Genomic DNA, 21,022 nt, shown 5'->3' with positions numbered 1-21,022 from the left:
CGCTATTATATTTGTTAATTTTTGGGTGCTAACTGTGTCATCCAACCTTTTTGTTACCAGCCTTCAAGTGGCTGATTGCTTAGCAAGGTCCATGAACTTGCATTATGCGGGTGCTAGCCGAGTACCCAGTGTTATTGCTTGCAAGCCATCCAATGGCTTATTGCTCAGCAAGATCCGCGATCTTGCGCTATTATATTTGTTATTTTTTGGGTGCTAACTGTGTCATCCAACCTTTTTGTTACCAGCCTCCAAGTGGCTGATTGCTCAGCAAGGTCCGCGATCTTGCGCTATTATATTTGTTATTTTTTTGGGTGCTAACTATGTCATCCAGCCTTTTTTTATTGCCAGCCTTTAAGTGGCTGATTGTTCAGCAAGGTCCGCGATCTTGCTGCCTGTCCTGTAAGTCTCCTATTCTTTGTTCTGCTCTGCATTCTGATCCACTTCTTCTTCTCGCTTCCTTCACTCTGCGCTTTGCTTGTTTCAGCTGGTGGGTCATAGATTTCAAGTTCTAAGTAGGTCAGAAGGAAGGTAGTAGAGATCGGTGTCTGGTGGGAACACATCAAATGTGTTCTGTGGGCGGGAAAATGTTCCCAGTGGTGACACCGACCTTAAAAATCGGTATTCTCCAGGCAGTACAAGGGCTGGTGCACCTAGCAAGCCCACTTCCTGGAATAAGGTTTTTCTACATAGTTAGCCACTATCAGGCACTAAGTAATATTTCATTTCTTGGCAACCGTCTTTGGGGCAAATTGTTAATAATTTGAGATTGTAATTTAACTACATTACTATTCAAAAGGGTAGGGATTAAATGTTGTTTAGAACCCGGTTTTAAACAGAGTTAATCACCCCTTTGATGCTATCATTTAACCTCGCTTTCACTTTCTGTCACGTGCAGGCTATCCTAGGACATCCGGGACATTTGTAGGTTTATAAGGGATGCACGAGTGCTACGCCCCCTCTGCAAGTTTTATGCATGCTGCAAACGGTTGTTTGCCGCTGCAGCAATGTTCAATTTTTGAGTCCCCTCCCACCCGCCTCTTTTTCTGTGTCTGCTTATTCTTCCAATCTGGCTATCATTCTTTTCCCGAAGACCTTTTCGTCTTACGGGCAGGTGCATCAGTCGGGAAAATGTTCCCAGTGGTGACACCGACCTTAAAAATCGGTATTCTCCAGGCAGTACAAGGGCTGGTGCACCTAGCAAGCCCACTTCCTGGAATAAGGTTTTTCTACATAGTTAGCCACTATCAGGCACTAAGTAATATTTCATTTCTTGGCAACCGTCTTTGGGGCAAATTGTTAATAATTTGAGATTGTAATTTAACTACATTACTATTCAAAAGGGTAGGGATTAATTCCTGCTCATAAGGGACGATGGGACTCTATGTTTCAGAACTTTCCTGCGGATTCTATTGCCTCATTTTGGTGTAGTGCCGAAAGCACAGACTCGTTATCAGCACTGAGGTAAAACAATAACAAGTGATCTGAGACACATTCCGTAAATCCTCGAATTACCCCGCTTGGGGATTATTTATTTTTGATATTTTTGAACGGGGCTTATTCGAGGGGGGGGGGGGGTTTTACGAGGGGGGGGGGGCTTATAAAATTATTGTAGACAATAAGAAGAAATTTTTAAAAGACCTTGTTTATTTTAGTAGGAATTTCTTTATGAGCATTTAATTAATTACTACCAAAAGTACGAATTTGTCGTGGTAATTCAATAAAACACAATAGGCAACATCAGATGGCAAAAATCATCAAATTGAGGGGTGCAATTCGAAAATTTACGGTAGCAGTGGGGGCTTATTCGAGAGGGGGGTTATTGACGATTTGTAGTCCTAGGGTGGGTGCTTATTCGAGGGGGGGGGGCAATTTGAGGATTTACGGTAGAAGACGACACGTATTTAAGTTTATATCTAAAAACAAATGAAACTGGGAAGCTAGTGGAAAAGGTCACCTGGGGCTCTATATAAAATTATGATCAAAGAGAAGTAGAAGCCCAAATCACAAAACCCAATTTCAAGCGATGCAAGCTAAACCCTTGGTACATAGTTGTGGCCTCGTTTGCATACTTGTCACCTAACGAAAACGGCGGGAAACGAAGTCATGGCCTATGGTTGATGTTGCAGTTCCCATGCAGTATCCATCGACCATCGACTTAGCTTGCAAGTTGCAAGTGTTGCAAGTTAATTGGGACACAAACGCGACGATATCAGCGTATCAACACCATGACGAAGATCTCTGCGATATTGCTACGGTTTGTTGCAAACTTGTCTTTGAACCTAATTTGTATCGCCTAATTTCCATTTGTGTGTATTTTTAATGCAAGTGGTTAATTTTTGCAAAGAAAGGAACCCCATAAGCTCAAACTGCAAACTGGGGTTCGTAAGCCCAAAGACTAGGCGAAGTTCGCCAGAATGATCACCACCACATATTATTTTCTTAAATATTTATTTGTTGATATTTACAAATGTTTATTATTTTCTTTGCTCTATGATAACGAATATGATAAAAAATGTTGACTAATGATTTCCAAAAATCTACATATTATTTTGCGTAGTTCCATGATATCAAAAGGGTTTCATATTCGTTTTTAGCTTTACGGTTCAAGGCACTGTTATGAAGTGATATATTCCTTATAAGTATGATTAGATAAAGAAGCATAAAAGTCCTTTTGAAACCCTTTATGAACATTTGGTGAATATCTTTGCATAACTTTTTCCAATTTTGACTGTTTGATACCACTGAAAACAATCAAGAGGAGGTCCGAAAGACATAAGTGGTTATTACATCATGTGATTTAGCTGTGCTTGAAAGGGAAACTGATGTCTCTAATTGAATAGAAATAATGTATATCCTTGATTTATTTTTTTATTTTTGATATTTTTGGATGGACAGTATGGACAAGGACAGCACTTGTCATCACCTTTTCTCAATACATGAAACTTCCATGCTTAACATTTTCAACAATTTTTTCCTACTATCCCAATTTTTCCATGAACCTCTTTGTGTTTAGTCTATCGGCCAATTTTATACCATGTATACTTTTTACCAAACTTCTTTTTGTGCTTCAAAATTTATCTTTAAAAAAACTTTACAAGAAATACACAAGATACCAGATGATACCGCAGGGAACGCATAGGAACCCTGTTTTAATAAACAGTCAACTTAACTAAGTTAACTAAATTAGTAGATAAAAGATGAACGAAAAGAAAGAAGGAAACTATTTCGAGGAAGAGGAGAGTGGAAATATGTTGTTTTTAGCATTGATTTATTCAAAACATTTAGAAGCCTAGATATATTGCAGGAATAATTTTTTAATTTGATTTGAGCAAGAATTCTTCATGGCCATGGAGGATGATGTTTAGCAGATATTTATTTGAAAGATTTATCAAGCAAGGAGGTAACAATATCACGTAAACACTATTGAGGAGATAACACCTTTTTACATTATAAGTATGGTAGAGCAGGGAAATAGCTTTTTGTGTCCTCAACAGCATCATTTGCTAGCCAGAAAGGGTTTAAAGCGTCATTAAAATTATGCTTGAATATGTTGAAATCTAGCTTATTGAGTTCAACCAAAGCTGTATTGAGAAGGATAGGCTATCATTTCTGCCATTAGAACTAAATCAACTGCATGCAATATTTCATACAAGGCACCTTTTTCTTTCCTCTTCAGAAATAACATCCAACACTTAATAACACTACCTTTCATCATATACTCTTCCTCACTGTACTCTTCCTTCAGTCCTGTGGCATCATCTCTATTGAGGATTTCATTTGCCCTCCCCAGAATGGCTTTCTTTTCATGTTGAGAAGCAGCTAGGTGCTCTTTGACAATTCCAGTTTGTCCACCAACCTAACAATTTTTCATACTTCTCAGTGTCACTACATTCTTTCAAATGATCTCTGGTAACATGTTTCCACTTAGAAACTTTTTTCACACTAAAGCCCTTAATTTAGTGCTACTTGAGGCCAATGTATACTAGGAGACCAAGTCAGAATATTTGAAGCAAAATTGTTTTCCATCTGAAAGCAGGCAGGAGATCCTGAATTGTCCTCATCCTGAAGTTACAAAATTCCTGGCTGCATTTGAAGCTTCATTGAATATTGAAAACTTTTTAGAACATAGTGAAAATTGCTTTCCTACACTAAACGATGATAGATGCTTGAGATAATCCAATGTTAAAAAATTTATTGTCAAGTTTTCCGTTATTTCAAGTCTTTTTCCATGCTTGGGTCACAGATTTTTTAAAAAATGATTTTTTCAAAGCTAAGGAATTTTTTTCCAGATATCACTTGGGGACCCACAGATATGTCTTGAAGTGACTACATCAAGGTATTTGACCTTTTTATATTTTTCAAGACATGTTCTTTATTTTCATAATTTCATATTTTTCAATTTTTTTACAGATCCTGGGTCACAGATTTTTTGAAAAATGACTTAGTTCTTTCCTTCACATATGAACTAAAAATCCATCGAAAACGCTCCGAATGTTGTCCTAAATGTATTTTCAAGCATTTAAGGTTGTTTCGAGTGAAAAAGATTCTTGTCAAATGTCCAGTTTTCGTGTTTTTTTACAGGTCAGGGGTTACAGATTTCTTTGAAAAATGACCTTGTTTTTTTTTTCCATATCTGGCCTATAAATTGACTGAGAACACTCCAAATGATGTTCTGGGCGTATTTTCAAACATTTCAGGCTGTTTCGAGTGAATAATTTTTTTAAAAATTTTAACATTTTTTTCAGTTTTTTTAAAGGTCAAGGGTCAGAAATTTTTGAAAAATGACTTTGTATTTATTTTGCAAAACTTGCCTAGAACTTCTTCGAAAACACTTCGAATGGTGTTCCGGACGTATTTTCAAGCATTTCAGGTTGTTAAGAGTGAAGAAAATTTTTTGCAGAATTTTGACATTTTTTAAGTTTTTTCAAAGGTCAAGGGTCACAGATGTTTTGAAAAATAACCCTGTAATTTTTTCCCATATTTAGCCTAGAACTTTATCGAAAACACTCCGAATAGTGTTTCGGACGTATTTTCAAGCATTTAAGGTTGTTTTGAGAGAAAAAAATTTTTGCAGAATTTTGACATTTTTTAAGCATATTTTAAGGTCCAGGGTCACAGTTTTTTCGAAAAATGGCTTTGTATTTTTTTTTCGAAATCTGGCCTAGAAATTCATCGAAAAGACTCCGAATGGTGTTCCGGACGTATTTTCAAGCATTTGAGGTTGTTCCGAGAGAAAATTTTTTTTTTCATAATATTAACATTTTTCAGTTTTTTTTACAGGTCCGGGGTCACAAATTTTTTTGAAAAATGGCTTTGTATTTTGTTTCCAAATCTGGCCTAGAAATTCATCGAAAACACTCCGAAGGGTTTTTCGGACGTATTTTCAAGCATTTGAGGTTGTTTCGAGAGAGAAAAATTTTGTGCAAAATTTTGCCATTTTTTAAGTTTTTTTGCAGGTCCAGGGTCATAGATTTTTTGAAAAATGACCGTGTTCTTTTTTTCCATCTCTTGTCCAGAAATTCATCGAAAACACTCCGACTGGTGTTTCGGACGTGTTTTAATGCATTTGAGGTTGTTTGGAGTGAAAATTTTTTGTTGCATAATCTTAACTTTTTTCAGTTTTTTTACAGGTCCGGGGTCACAAATTTTTTTGAAAAATGGCTTTGTATTTTTTTTCCAAATCTGGCCTAGAAATTCATCGAAAACACTCCGAATGGTTTTTCGGACGTATTTTCAAGCATTTGAGGTTGTTTCGAGAGAAAAAATTTTTTGCAAAATTTTAAGATCTTTCAAGTTTTTTTACAGGTCCAGGGTCATAGATTTTTTGAAAAATGACCGTGTTCTTTTTTTCCATCTCTTGTCCAGAAATTCATCGAAAACACTCCGACTGGTGTTTCGGACGTGTTTTAATGCATTTGAGGTTGTTTGGAGTGAAAATTTTTTGTTGCATAATCTTAACTTTTTTCAGTTTTTTTACAGGTCCGGGGTCACAAATTTTTTTGAAAAATGGCTTTGTATTTTTTTCCAAATCTGGCCTAGAAATTCATCGAAAACACTCCGAATGGTTTTTCGGACGTATTTTCAAGCATTTGAGGTTGTTTCGAGAGAAAAATTTTTTTGCAAAATTTTAAGATCTTTCAAATTTTTTTACAGGCCCAGGGTCACAGATTTTGTGAAAAATGACCGTGTTCTTTTTTTCCATCTCTTGTCCAGAAATTCATCGAAAACACTCCGACTGGTGTTTCGGACGTGTTTTAATGCATTTGAGGTTGTTTCGAGTGAAATATTTTTTTTGCAAAATTTTGCCATTTTTAAAGTTTTTTTACAACACTGGGGTCACAGATTTTTTTGAAAAATGGCTTTGTATTCTTTTTTCGAAATCTGGCCCAGAAATTCATCGAAAACACTCCGAATGGTGTTTCGGACGTATTTTGAAGCATTTCAAGTTGCTATGAGTGAAAAATTTTTGTGCAAAATTTTGCCATTTTTTAAGTTTTTTTACAGGTCCAGGGTCACAGATTTTTTGAAAAATGGCTTTGTATTTTTTTCCAAATCTGGCCTAGAAATTCATCGAAAACACTCGGAATGGTGTTCTGGACGTATTTTCAAGCATTTGAGGTTGTTCCAAGAGAAACTTTTTTGTTGCATAATCTTAACTTTTTTTCAGTTTTTTTAAAACACCTGGGTCACAGATTTTTTTGAAAAATGGCTTTGAATTTTTTTTCGAAATCTGGCCCAGAAATTCATCGAAAACACTCCGAATGGTGTTTCGGACGTATTTTAATGCATTTGAGGTTGTTTCGAGTCAACAAATTTTTTTCCAAAACTTTAAGATTTTTCAAGTTTTTGCAAAGGTCAAGGGTCACAGATTTTTTGAAAAATGACCGTTTTCTTTTATCCATATTTGGTCTATAAATTTATCAAAAACACTGCAAAAGGTGTTCCGGACATATTTTCAAGCATTTCTAGTTGTTATGAGTGAAAAAAATTTTTTGCAAGATTTTAAAATTTTTCAGTTTTTTTACAGGTCTGGGGTCACAGATTTTTTGAAAAATGACCTGGTTGTTTTTTCTAAATCTGGCCTAGAAATTCATTGAGAATACTCCGAATGGTGTTCTGGACGTATTTATGACGCATTTCATGTTCTTTAAAGTTCAAAAAAATTTTTGTGAAATTTTCAGTTTTCTGAAGTTTTTTTACAGGCGCGGGGTCACAGATTTTTTGAAAAATGACTGGGTTCTTTTTTCCAAATCTGGCCTAGAAATTCATCGAAAACACTCCGAATGGTGTTTCGGACGTATTTTCAAGCATTTGAGGTTGTTTCGAGAGAAAAAATTTTTTTGCAAAATTTTAACATTTTTTCATTTTTTTACAGGTCCGGGGTCACAGATATTTTTAAAAATGACCCTGTTCTTTTTTCCCATATTCGGCCTAAAAGCTTATCGAAAACACTTTGAATGGTGTTCTGCACTTATTTTCAAGCCTTTAAGGTTGTTTAAAGTTAATAAAAGTTTTTGCAAAACTTTCACATTCTTCAAGCTTTTTTACAGGTCCTGAGTCACTGATTTTTTTAAAAATGACCTTGTTGTTTTTCCATATCTGGCCTAGAAATTCATTGAGAATACTTCGAATGGTGTTCTGGACGTATTTATGACGCATTTCATGTTCTTTAAAGTTCAAAAAAATTTTTGTGAAATTTTCAGTTTTCTGAAGTTTTTTTACAGGCGCGGGGTCACAGATTTTTTGAAAAATGACTGGGTTCTTTTTTCCAAATATGACCTAGAAATTGGTCGAAAACACTCCGAATGGTGTTCTGAACGTATTTTATGCATTTCAAGTTGTTTTGAGTGAAAAAAGAATTTCTGTGAATTTTTCAGATTTTAATGTTTTTGTAAAGTCCGGGTTCACAAATTTTTTAAAAACCGTTCTTTTAATGCTAATAAATTTTTTCCAGATATCACTTGGAAGCTCACAGGAATATCTTCAAGTGAGTTCATAAAGGTATTTGACATTTCTTTTCTTTTTCAAGCCATGTTTTTATCTACATTAATTTTTATAATTTTGAAATTTTTTACAGTTCCGGGGTCACAGATTTCTTGAAAAACGACCTATTTATTTACAAATGACCTAGAAATTCTTCGAAACCACGCTACACTATTCCTTCTTCAATGGCAACCACCTCGAAAGAGCCATCCACCCAACAGTACCAACATTGTTTCAGACTCTTACTATTGCCCAAACAGAATTTTAATTGAGAACACTAAACAAAACAAAAGAAACACTTCTTTTTAAACTAACTCTTAGAATGCCTCAGCTCACCCATTTCCAAATAATAATCCACCAGTCACAGCCAGGCCACAAAGGGATGTCATCTACATTCTTGGTGAGTCAATGATAAAAATTTTGGAAGGTCATAAGATGTCAAGGGGGGAAAATGTGAGGGTAAGCTGTGGCATTCTAAGATAATCTTAACACCCAAGTAAAGTAAACACCCAAGTAAAATAATCTTAAACTTTGTAACAAATGATTTATCATCAAGAACAGTAACATCAGATAATTACAATAATCTAATTAATCAAATCTTGGAAAAATGCCCAAAAACCAAGATCACCATCAATTCGATTATGTACAAAAGAGACAAAATGCAACTCAATAAAGAAATTTACCAGGTAAACATCGATTTACGGTATCTTTGCCAGCACTATGAGATTTTTTTCATCAATAATGACAATATTACTCAATGATGACTTAGATGGAAGTGGTCTTCATCCGAATATTCAAGGGACAAAAGGGCTTGCCAAGAACGTTATCTCCCACCTCCAAAATTTTTGACAAACTGATTAACCTTCTAAGTGTCCTAATAGTGTTGAAAAATGTGCATACGAGCAATTACATAGCATAAAACTAAAAAATCGAGAAAAGGTAACTTTTGGGCACTTAAATATCAATTCTATTAGAAACAAATTAGATTCACTTATGTATATGATCACAGGGAAATTAGATGCCATGCTTATCTCTGAAACAATAATTGACAAATAAATAAATAAATAATAAAGTCCTTTAGAAACAACTTGTCAAAAAGACCAGGCTTTTCTGAGCCCAAGAGGAATGATAGAAATGAGCATGGTGGGGGTCTTTTACTGTTTATTAATGAAAGCATACCCTGTCATGGATTGAATAAGCATTCTATAGCAAGTGACAGAAATACTATGGATGTACCATCCACCAAACCAAAATGATCAATATTTTATTAATGAACGTGGTAAGATTATTGACCAATATTCTCAATCCTTTGAAAATATACTGATAATGGGTGACTTTAATATGGAACCGCATGATGAGATGTTAAAAAACTTTTTTGATGCATATGATTTATATAATGTCATTAAATAGCCGACCTGCTATAAAAGTAAGTCTGCTAAATGTTATGATCTAATGATAACAAACAAAAAACATGGTTTCATGAACTTACTAAAAATTGAAACTGGGTTATCTGACTTCCATAAGCTTACAGCAACTACACTAAAGACAGATTTTACCAAAGGTGAACCGAACATGATAAAATACAGAAGCTACAAATACTTTAACCTAGGATCATTTAAACAAGATTTGGCAATTTCCTTACATCAAATATCGTATTATTACATTAGGGACTTGGCCCAGGATTCTCCTTGTTTCCATGGGGTCCAAAATTTTGGAAAAAGCTTTTCCAGTACTTAAATACCGCAAAGTGATCTTTTTGTTCATTCTGTATCGACTAATCTTGAGAGAATCTCAGTGTTATGGCAACAGAAGAGGGCCCCTGCCAAACAATACGAGTTTTCATTTGAAAGCAAAATTAAGAGAAAATTGCAATAATTTTGGGAGGGCCCTCCGAGCGATCGCCCGGTAGCCCGACCGGCCAGTCCGCCCCTGTACACGGGTCAGATTTTGTCGAATTCGATCAAAAGCAAAGATCGAATATTGAATGCCATCATCAGATTGTCGAATTCGATTTTTCAATAATCGAACGTGTTCTATTCCATTCGACAAATCGAAAGGTGAATGAATGACATTTATCTCGCCCACGCTGCTACGTCACCCAAATTGCTATGTTCTCTATTGTTTCAGTCTGTTTACAATCATTTTAAAGAAAACCTGGAATTAGCGCAGCCAAAGTTCAGCCGAAATAAAGAAACAGAATTATTCATTGCTGAGTTCTCATGTAGTTCAAGTTCATGTAGTCTTTCCTTGGTGAAGCGCAACTCGTTCAAAAGCGCAAAGTATGTTCCAAAAACAGGACGGTGTTTCAGCCATTCTTTTGTTCAGTCTTTTGTTCTTCTGTACAGTTTTGCCTCTTATTTTGCCGTATTTTCAAAGCCAGTGCTATCTATAACTATGGCATCTGAAGCAACCTGCTTCTTCATTTTGTATACAAAATTGAGGTGTTTGCCTGTTTTTTATTCCACAAAATCTGATAGTGTAAAAGGGCATTCGATTCAACAAATCTAAAGCAAAACTAGTCTGCAGACACCTCGGATTGCAGGTTAGAAATTCCGGGGGGCCAACGGGACCAAAAATCTTGAGCAAAACCATTCTATCTATAGCAAATTACCGTTTTGTTTAAGAAATTATCGTCATTTCCTTTGAAAGAAATGAAATCCATGGCAGCTGGGTCAAAACTAAACTTAGTTTGGTGTCAAGTGCAAATGGCTTGTGTTGATGGTCGTTTTTTATGAAAGCAGAGTGGAGTTGAGAGGGGCAAGTCGTCCCATATATCTTATCCACCTCTTGCAGGGCCTAAAATGAGAAATGTTAACAGATCCACATTTCTTTATAAAATTTTGGCGTGGTACTTTGCTACGATTGGCAAAACGGGCGTGGCAAATATAGAAACTGCCACTACAGTGCAAATAGCATGTTTAAATTGGGTAAAATCTTAAATGAAAGAAGTATAAGAAGCTGATTCTTTTCAATACATTGATTGGGTTAATAAGAAAATTAGAAACATATAGTGATGTCTTAACTTGTCAGCAAATACATAGTTATATAAAGGAAATCCTTTGACATGGTTTGTTTGGATCTCCGTCAAAGTTATTTTTCTTCTCTTTCTCCTTCGAAAATCTTCTTAAATCAGTTTCCTTTCCTAGACTTTAGTGTTTTCGGTTTTTTGGAACCATATCTTTGTAGCTGTTCACGGAACTCGAAACTTGCGAAATTCATATATTTGTTAAGTGTTTCTGGAGATATGCTGCTTTGCCAACCTGTTACTATCTTTTTGTAGATGGGAATCAGCCTCTCTACATCGGCAGAATTAGGGTTTGCTGCGAGAACGCGTGCCATTGTCTCGCCTGGTAGAATTCCTCTGAGACCAAATCTAGGATCTCTGTGATCTTGGTCATTTATTTCTCAAATTTCAATGCACGGTCGAATGAAATCTTGCTAAATTTTTGCCCGGGGCAAAAGCAGAGTGAGGCCTTCAAAAGCCATTTTAATTGCTTTCAGCCCATCCAATTCTTTGTCATCAAATCTTTTCTTCAAAAAATTCGATATTTTAAACAAAAACCTCGTTACGGATGGCAAATAGTCTCTTCTCTCACTTATGTACAATATGTGCTTGTCTCTTCTTATTCTCTTTTCGCGTAGTTTGAAAGCATTATCTTTTCCCCCATCTTGTTAGTAACGCAGACACCATGCACCAGTCTATAGGGGGAATGGCTGGAGCCGAGCTAGGGAGCCTGCCCTAGATTTTTTACGGCCACACCCTTTGAAACACCGGAAAACATTTGCTTCTTTCTGCCCTTATTCTTAAACATAACGATTCAGAGAAAATTTCAATTACTATAAAAATACAAAACCGAGTTAGATGGAATAAAAATTTATCTTTGATCAAACAAGTTAAAGCATCATGAAAAAGAACAAAAACGGGTTCGCAGTCAAGAAGAACTGCTACTAATAGGTTCGTGAGCGAAAACTCTAAAAACATTTTCTAACCTATTATTGGAAAAAAGTAGGGGAGGACTATAGTCCCTGTTATGAAACATTCCCAATTGAATGTTCCTCTCAGCTGCCACCGAGAGGCTTATTATCGTTCAACTGCTTTAGCCTCGAGAAGAATCTTCCCAGTGCTTCTCCAATTTGAAACACCTTAGCTGAATTGTTTTGCAACTTTTTCTGCAATCTACTGAAATTTACACAAATCCCAAAATACATTACGGGAAGGAAATCATAATCTCGATCTCGGTCTTTAGGCTCAGTGTTTTTTTTAAGAAAGTCGTAAAAGCAAACTAACTTGACATGATGTCTTGAAGTTGAAGATGTATACCGAGTCCATCTTTCTTCAAAACTGTACGACAATATCATAAAGCGTAATGTACTGAAGCTTCGAGTTTTACAGTTTGTTAATTCTTTTTTACTGTCCATTGCTCATTTCTTATAGCAATTTACTTAGAAAAATGAGTGCAATACATAAGGCTGGGATTGGGCTTTCACCTGGCATTGAAAAAGATGTTCCTAATTCTATCTTAGGCGTTTCGATTTGTATTTTATGCTGCACTGTTTACTATAAAAAAGGCACTGTTTACAAATCCACACTATCTACAATTGCGGTTCCACAATCTCAATTTGCAACTCCACAAAGTGAGTCAGATCCACGCTTATTTTAGGCCCTGACCTCTTGAATATATCTAAAAAATATGTAAGATAGGAATCGTACAAGTCGTCATAAATCTCGACAAATCTTTGCACGTTCAAGACCTACAGTTCGTTGTAGTTCCTAAAGTTCCTAATTCCTGGACCTCTATTAATCAAAATGCGGTACCAAATCCTCCATAATAGTTCCAAACTTTTAACTGCATATTAATGCCATGAAAATAGCATAGACGCAGAAAAACAAACAAATTCCGAGTTTTGCTTTTTAGTATAGCTAAAAACAAGGCCAAAAGACAAAGAGGGCAAGAAAAAATTAATTCGCGTGAAAGTACAATGTCAATCAAGAAGTACCTTTGCAAAGAGAGACGCATAAGAACACTGTAAATTCTGTCCAGCTTACGAATTTTTTGTTTTGAGCTTTAATATATTCTTAAATGATTCATATATTTTCAAATCCGAAATGGTTTCAGGAGAACATCTCTCACACTCGAATAGAAAACACGTTTTCTGGAAAGAAAAGGATTCAATATTGCGATTCTCTGTTATAAAAATTGTGAGAAAAGTAGCTGCCGAAACATATGACGGAAATATATGATTTGAGGCTGAGCAATATTCTTATGATATTCTTAAAACTGGATTATTCTGAATATTCCTACAAACACTATCCTTATAAAAAATGAATTATAAACAGAGACAGCAAAGTTGGAAGCTACTAAATAAAACACCTGATGGATGCATAGCACATATAATCCAAGTCTTGACTACACAATAAAATGCAACTGGCGGCCTAATTTTCGATTATTTCCAGTTATAAAAATATTCAAAACTTTAGCAGTGTAAGTTTTTTAATGTTTTCGGTCCTCTATATGTAGATCCCTTATAAAGTGGTTCCATATACACAAAAAATGTTATCCATCCAATCGTAATAAAATCGTTAAAAGTACTAGTGAATCTGTACATAGAAAATATCGATTATTGTTTTGAAGTCGTTTGTCCCCCAACTGCCATCAATGGCTTTGTGGTGCCATGACCCACTGCACACTTGATATTCTTTTGATCTGCGTGCTGACACCCCCCCTCCCCCACCCCCCAATCGACATAACAGATTTACGGCCCTACTGGATTGTCAGTGTATAGAGTGAACCCCCAGAGTTCAACCTTCTGTGCTTTGTTCTTGTAAAACCTTTGGCGTTTATTTTTATACAATACAAAGTACAAACAATGGAAAATTGAAAAGCACTTTCCCAGAGCATCCCTCTCATTTTCAACAAAGGCTGTGGCGTTGTGTCGCCATGCTTCAACCCACAAAGATTTGTTTCAGTTTTCCATGCTTTGGGTTTATTCTTTTTTGCACACGTCCAGCTTTGTCTTCTTCCACTGTTGTGACTTCTCTTCCCGCTTTATTGGTGTAAGATAATGACAAAATAATCAGGCTATTAAAGCGTGGGTCCAGACCGGTTGCACAGGTTTCAGAAAACCAGTCAAATTCTCAGAGCTATGTTTCTCTGTTAATCTTGAAATTTCTATTTAAAATTTCAATTGCAACATTGCTGCTTTTGTCCTTGGCTGACTAATGGTCCTCTGTTTACATACACTCTTTTTTTAAAAGAAATACACTCTTTTTTATAAGAACCAGTAAATTTAAGTTAAGCTGATTGTTCTTAATTTTTTTGAAATTATGAGGCTGGATTGTTCTTAATTTGTTCTTAAATTAACAGGGTGTAAGCAGTGTGATTGTTAGCCTTTCCGCTCAAGGAAAGTGTTCAGGCCTCGTCTGCCAACAAAGTGAGTGACACAGCCTTAATTTGCTGGCAAATTTGAATATTCCTCGAAAAAGCACCCACACATCGCTAAAAATTCTCATTCTTCAGATAAAACGTTGTTCAAAGTTGCATTTTGCAGAAGCTCGGCCTCAGCTTGTTCTCAATTTGTTCTTAATTAACTTTTGACCAATTTTGAGGCTCGTGTTCTTATAAAATTGTTCTTATAAAAAAAATGTACTGAATTGAACTCCCACACAATTCTTAACGACAGCTCTCCCTTATTGCAAAGATTCCGAAAAAGTTTCCTATTCATATTTTATCCAAAAGTAACCGAGGAATTCAAAATCAAGGAAATCAGTGGCCACTCGAAGTTACAGTTTGGAGTATGCTATCTATGCTCCAATATTGAAACCGGTTGCTATTGTTTTCTGAAAACCTGTGAAAACCGGTGCCCGTATGATGTTTCCCTTAGGCGAAAAACCTGTGGCTAAAAAAGCATACTCAATATCGATAGCGTCGCAACCTGACACACAATCAAATGTAGATGCAAATCAGAATCTGAGGTCTTGTTCTGAGGGTCTACACTTTCTTTTCCGGAAAAATTCTTGGAAATTAAAATCGACTTGATTATAAGTTCCATGAATTTTTGACATTTTAAATATAGGGAGATAAATTACAATTTACTAGCCTCATGAACTACCAGTGCACATTCTGTTAATGCTACTCATGGAGCAGCACTGTGTGTTGATGGTACATAAATATTCTCTGATCAGGGCAATTTTTATCTTCACATTTTGCAAAAATGGATCATAGAATTGGAGTCTTCATGTTGAAATTAGTCTGAGCTGAAAATTTCAAGTTGTTTGGGACGTCAGACAGCGAATAAACCTATTTTCAAGATTTAACTTTTCCTATACATTTCAATGAAATTTGTTGCTGTAGTGAAATTTTTTCACTGCAGCAGCAAATTCCGGTCAAATCTAAAAAAGAAATATCTAAATATTCAAAACAAAGTAACTCGCGATCGAACGGTCCAAACAACATGATTTTTCAATATATACTAATTAAAAGATGAAGATTTTAATTCTGAAGTCAATTTTTGAGAAAGATCCATAAATGGCGAGATAAAAAATCAATGACGTCAACCCGGAACGGAGAACTAAAAGATGCACTGGTAGTGAAAAATTCAGAGATGTAAGGGAAGAAAGGCTAGATCCGCGCCTGCTATTTGTTGGGAAAATAAAATGCATCTACATAGTATTACTGTATTGCATCTACAGAGTATTACTAAATAACGCCTCGTACCCTCCGCCGCTAACAATACGCGTTTTCCGACCTGTCGCAAAAACCTCTTTTTGGTTTTGCTTGGAAGAAATTTTCCTAGACGGTCACATGACAAATTTTGGACTTTATGCCCTCTGATTGGCCAAAATTTCTCTGATTGACAGAAGGCCGCTGTGTGTTGGTTTCAAAGGTGTGTCCCTGTGCATCACAATTTTACTGATCAACGATCAAAACATTGAGATCAGCGTGCTGTACCACTAGGTTGGTAAAATGGATGTGAAAGCCGAGGAAGTTAGAAAACAGAACCTCACAAATATGAAAATAAAACGGATCTCTGACTCGCAAGCTCGGCACCATTCTGTTCGCCGGCCTGATGATGTTGTACGGGATGTTCGTGGCTTGAAGCTTCGCCAGCGCGTGTCCTTGGTTCTCGGGGATGATATTTTGCGCAAAGAGTTGGAGGACATCGTTGAGAGCACCACAACAAACGGTCCAAAGTTGCGAAACGGCATCCGTACATATCAAGATTTTCTCATACCAACTATGTATCCTGGCGGTTACAACACTGGTGGGTCGATGCTTGGAACAGTAACCCCGATTAATGACATAAGAGGCATGGACACCTTGTCAATGAGCAAAGCTGAAAGAGTATTGCGTACGAAACTGGCTGCAGTATACCGTTTAGTAGACTTATTTGGTTGGAGCCAAGTGATTTACAATCATATCTCAGTAAGTCTTTGTTTTATTTTCACCAAGTGTATTTCCTAATCCAATAATTATAGTGTGTAATGACAATGGGAACTTAAATCTCAAACTAAAAAACCTGCAGAATCTGAAGGCCCCCAATTGGCATTGCATTGAATAAATTACTTAATTAATAGGCCTTCATGCCAGTGTTCCCCTCCTTGAAACTGATAGCAATTATTTTTATTGATTTGTCTTGTTCATCTGTGTTATCATTTTGTTCCGGTGATGGGTATCTATCATTGAGAAGTTTTGTATTTTGTGGTAGTGTAAACCACGGATTACTACTAAACACAGGTCATTCAGACGCAATCAATGTCTAATAGCAGTGATTACTGTTATTCGGTATCTCAACAAACTTAGTTCTTTGGAAACAAACAAAGTTTAGGGTTTTCTCTTCAATATGCACCTCAAAAGTGAATTGCAAATGTAACCATCCCAAAACATTTCTGATATTTCTAAGAAGCAGTGAACTCATCGGCAACACCCTAAACTGCATCATAATATTACCTTTTTTGATTCTGCAAAACAGCTATTTCACCATAATTTGTAGTCACCGTTTCAATTGACTATTTAGGATTAGTTTTAATGCTTCTAGAATCTGTTTGATACCTGCTGTAAGTACACAATGGTGATGTTTCAAAAATATGAATATGTGTTCATATTTAGAATTCAGTAAATTTCTGCATAAAAATGAAAGGTCTTCTCATACACAACCAGCAGGTATTTTGCATATTGCTGGCCAATAACAATATTTGTACTTAAAGTGTTTGTACGCACTTATAGTTACAACTGAATTGCTCACACATTAACAATCCATCTCATCATTTTTTTTTATTCATTACAAGCCTTTCTTTCTAGTTGTCTAGTATCAAAACATGCAGCTTGATATCAATTACAGTATATTTTATTACCATAAATTGTCACTAAGAAGCTTCATGGTTAAATAAGAATGCTGCTTACTTTATAGTAGGGTGTGTCTGCTCACTTTATCATTCAATACAGAGGAAAAAATTTGGATGAGGCTTTAATACAGCTGGAAATAAGTTATGGGTTTTATTGAATGTTTTCACCACAAAAAATGAATCACAATATTGAATTATCTCAAAATATTAATGTCTCTTAGGTTTTCAATAAAAGAACCTTTTCTGAACAAGAGTCCTGAGTTTGAATAATTTCTTTATGAAATCAGTGGGCGTTTTGTCTGAAATTTATACTATTTTGGTAATTTTAAATGTTTGTTATTTCAGGTTAGAGTTTCAGAAGAAAAGAACCACTTCCTTATAAACCCATTTGGTCTTCTCTACAGTGAGATAACCTCATCATCTTTAGTCAAGATTGATGGAGAAGCAAACATAGTTGATTCAGGAAGTACTAGTTTTGGCATATCAAAAGCTGGCTTCGTTCTTCATTCTGCAATTCATCTTGCTAGAAAAGATGCCAAATGTATAATTCATGTACACCATGAAGCTGTTGAAGCTGTGAGTATTTTCTTTTGTATGTTTGATAGTATTTGCACATAATAGCACTTTCAATTCATATATTTACAATATTTCTGGAGGATGCTAGAATCGTTTTTATGTAGATAAAGTGGGGCCTTGAGTCATCATTAAAAAATGTGATTTTTTTAAAAAAAATGATGAAGATCTTTAGAACTCAAATTACTATACAAAACTTCAGTTTCAGGTATCCATTGTATTTCTGATGGTGACCTGAAAAGCTCACCGATAGACATTAAAAAGAAACTTTAATTGCAAATTAGAGAGCTAAAGCATAATCATAACAGGATCATTAAATACTATTTTCAAGGTTTGATCAACTTCTAGGGCCACAGGTCCTTGGCACCCCAAAAGGGCTCACAAAGAATTAAGGCAAACATGTTTTGTAGTAATCTATGGAGTAAAAATCTTGTGATCTATGGAGTAGAAATCCCGTTCTGTCATCAAGCATGCTAATCCTAGCTGTCACAGAGCACTGTATTTCTGACTCTCAATCAGTTCTTTTTGTACCATTGTGTATATATATTTACATATTAGGAATCTTGTTTATGGAGGTGCAGTTTCAATGCTTTTAGAGATGGGTGCAGCACAATGAAACCCCCAGTTGCAATTTTTCATTTTATTGCTTTGATTATTATTTTACAATATTTGTCAAAGACATGTGTTTTGAAACATAGGCAGTAGGAAGTAGTTTGCTTTATCAAATCCCTGTAGAGCATGGCCTAACAGGCCTTTTTGTAAGAAATAGCCCACAATAGTGGCCCACATGCGAATGATCCCTCCAAGTAAATATAACCAATGTTTATAATTAAAATTCCAAAAGTGCCTGTAACATTTCTGAAAAAAGCATAAAATCTTGTTGGTACTTACAATGCCTGCCAAAAGTGCTTGGAACACCCAGCAATTTACCTTGCATTTGATATCTTTCATTCCTTTCATGAAGAAAAAAATACTACTTTTGCCTCCTTTTCCCTAAAACAATGTTGATAATTTAAAGAAGTATCATAAAAGAAGCGCAAAAGAAAATGCTTCCCAAAATCCCCACCCGTTTGATGGTAAACCAACATTGTTCTGTAGAGGAGAGGGGGATGATTGATTTTGACCTTGGAAATTATTGTCAGTGTTCCAAGACTTTTGGCAGCATTGTAGATGTAAGTTCCAAGAAACATAGCCAGTTCTACAAGGCAGTAGGCAGTGTATTGCTTTATCAAAATAGCTGTAGAGCATGGCCTAAGTGTGAAGCCTGGAAAGCATGAAAGACTTGTCACAACTAAGTTTTAGTCTGGAATGACAGCTTCTGATCAAAATTGTGTGCATCAACTTCTGTTTTGTGTGACAAATCTGTACTTAGAAACAAGTGACCAGAAAAAAATGGCCAATAAAGTGAAGTTCAGAATATTTTCTTTCCTAAATTTCTGATCTGATGCCTTAAAGTTTAATTTAAAATCTGTTAGACAGCCCTCTCAGCAGTGAGAAAGCCAGCCTACTTAACAGAATTTTTATATACCTTATCAATTATAACTGTAATTATAAAATAATTAAAATATCCTGGTATTAAAGTTGAAGTTTGAAAGAACTGTATAACCCGACGTTTCTTGGTATTGATTATTTTCCACAGATATCAAGTCTTGCTGTAACATCTACCTAAAAAGCTAGTGAGTTTTATTTCAAGATTTAACCAATGTGTCAAAAAATATTCCTAATTTTGAGCAAATTGTTGGCAGAGACCTTACCATGGGGGAAGTACTTTTTAAATTTTGTAGGTAAAATTTATAGCCCAGGGAAAGTGACATGATTTTTTGCCACAACATAACATACTCATACCTTATTAGTTATAGGCAATTTACATCCCAACAGTGTCAAGACAGCATCAATTCTCTCAAAACAGCTGTTAGGCTAAATCTAGAAATCTCAAGGACACATACAGTTTGAACAGCAGAAGTTGTGATAAATATTGTGTTTGGAATATTTAATGGTTTTCTAAAAATGCAAACTAAATAGCTGACACAGAGGCATAATCAAAAGGAGTGCTGAGTTGAGGGGTAGGGGTGTCTAGGGGGGGGGGAGTGTCTAGATTCTTAGTTTATAATCTATTGCTCCCATATTTTAAACTTCTATGAACAGCAAGGATGTCTGCATAGTGATAAAATATTCATTTATCTGAAAATGCCTCCCTCCTTTAACAATTTCTTTGGCTTTTCTATTGCCGGGCTTTGACTGATTGCTTCTTGGATTTCAAACTTCATCTTGTCAGAACCATATATGCATACATTACACCCTACACTTGACATGGCAGAGCTAAAAAATTTCATTCCAAGCATTTCTACAATTGTTTTTATATTTTCATTAACCAAAAAACAATTTATTTTTTCTATTGATAGGCTAATTTTCATTTTAAATAGACAGCTGTAAGAAAGTTTGATCTAAATAGGTTGTTGTCATATCAAGAGTGTTGCATTATTTTAAGTTTAATTTTGTTCAGACTAAATTTCATGAATTTTGGTATCCAATACTTTCCGTATGATTATGGCGTTTCCAATATGTCTACATGCCATAGGATAATATCTTATCAAGTTAATGACAAGGAGTTTTTGATGCGCTGAAATTTTCACTCGAAAGTTGTCGTATGAATATGCTTAGCATCTCTGGCTATTGCTTAATAATACAATTGCAAGGAAGAAATTAATTTGTTGAAGTTTTAGAATTTTGCGTCGTTGCACGACTACAACAAGGGCACATATAAGTAGCAGCTGTTCTAAGATGAGCATATTTGCTAATTAAATCTTTAGTGATTCAATAGCTTTCATTTATAATTTATATCGTTTCCTTTGGTTCAAGCTTACATACCAGAGTAACCAGTAGAATTTTGTGCGGATGTTTTTGTTGAAAACAAGCTGAGATCTACTGTCGGAGGCATTGTTGCTTAGAAATCGCTTTGAATTCGTAGGTGAGCTTTTCGCTCGACAGGTGCAGCTATAAGCTTGAAGAAATAACTGCTTGGCATTGCTTATCCCTTTAACATGAAATTTTCTTTAAATCATTGCTTAGTAGGAGCACAAACATGTTTGTTGAACTGGCAAGGCCCCCAGAAAGTGTAAATGA

At 35.5% G+C, this 21,022-nt stretch overlaps 1 protein-coding gene and 1 long non-coding RNA gene across 3 annotated transcripts in view; both read left to right on the top strand.

Annotated features, from left to right (window-relative positions):
• Positions 1-1,655: 1,655 nt before the first annotated feature.
• Positions 1,656-15,929, top strand: LOC148958541 (uncharacterized). 2 transcript variants are annotated; one of them, XR_016144556.1, is made up of 4 exons: positions 1,656-2,254; positions 4,290-4,336; positions 7,955-8,001; positions 14,349-15,709. It is a non-coding gene; the product is annotated as an uncharacterized LOC148958541 (long non-coding RNA). The 2 variants fall into 2 exon arrangements; XR_016144555.1 differs by lacking the exon at positions 14,349-15,709 and adding an exon at positions 15,842-15,929 and having other exon boundaries at positions 1,657-2,254.
• LOC135696146 (alpha-adducin) overlaps positions 15,861-21,022 on the top strand; it is an 18,516-nt gene continuing 13,354 nt past the window's right edge. The window contains exons 1-2 of the mRNA XM_065215429.2: positions 15,861-16,406; positions 17,672-17,902. Of these exons, the coding sequence (XP_065071501.2) occupies positions 15,948-16,406; positions 17,672-17,902 (690 nt within the window). The 5' untranslated portion in view covers positions 15,861-15,947. The remainder of the gene's footprint in view (positions 16,407-17,671; positions 17,903-21,022) is intronic.

Source organism: Rhopilema esculentum, chromosome 14 (assembly GCF_057945365.1).
Source record: "Rhopilema esculentum isolate cy_ngs chromosome 14, ASM5794536v1, whole genome shotgun sequence".
NCBI classification, from domain to species: domain Eukaryota; kingdom Metazoa; phylum Cnidaria; class Scyphozoa; order Rhizostomeae; family Rhizostomatidae; genus Rhopilema; species Rhopilema esculentum.
This window is presented reverse-complemented; position numbering and strand designations above follow the sequence as displayed.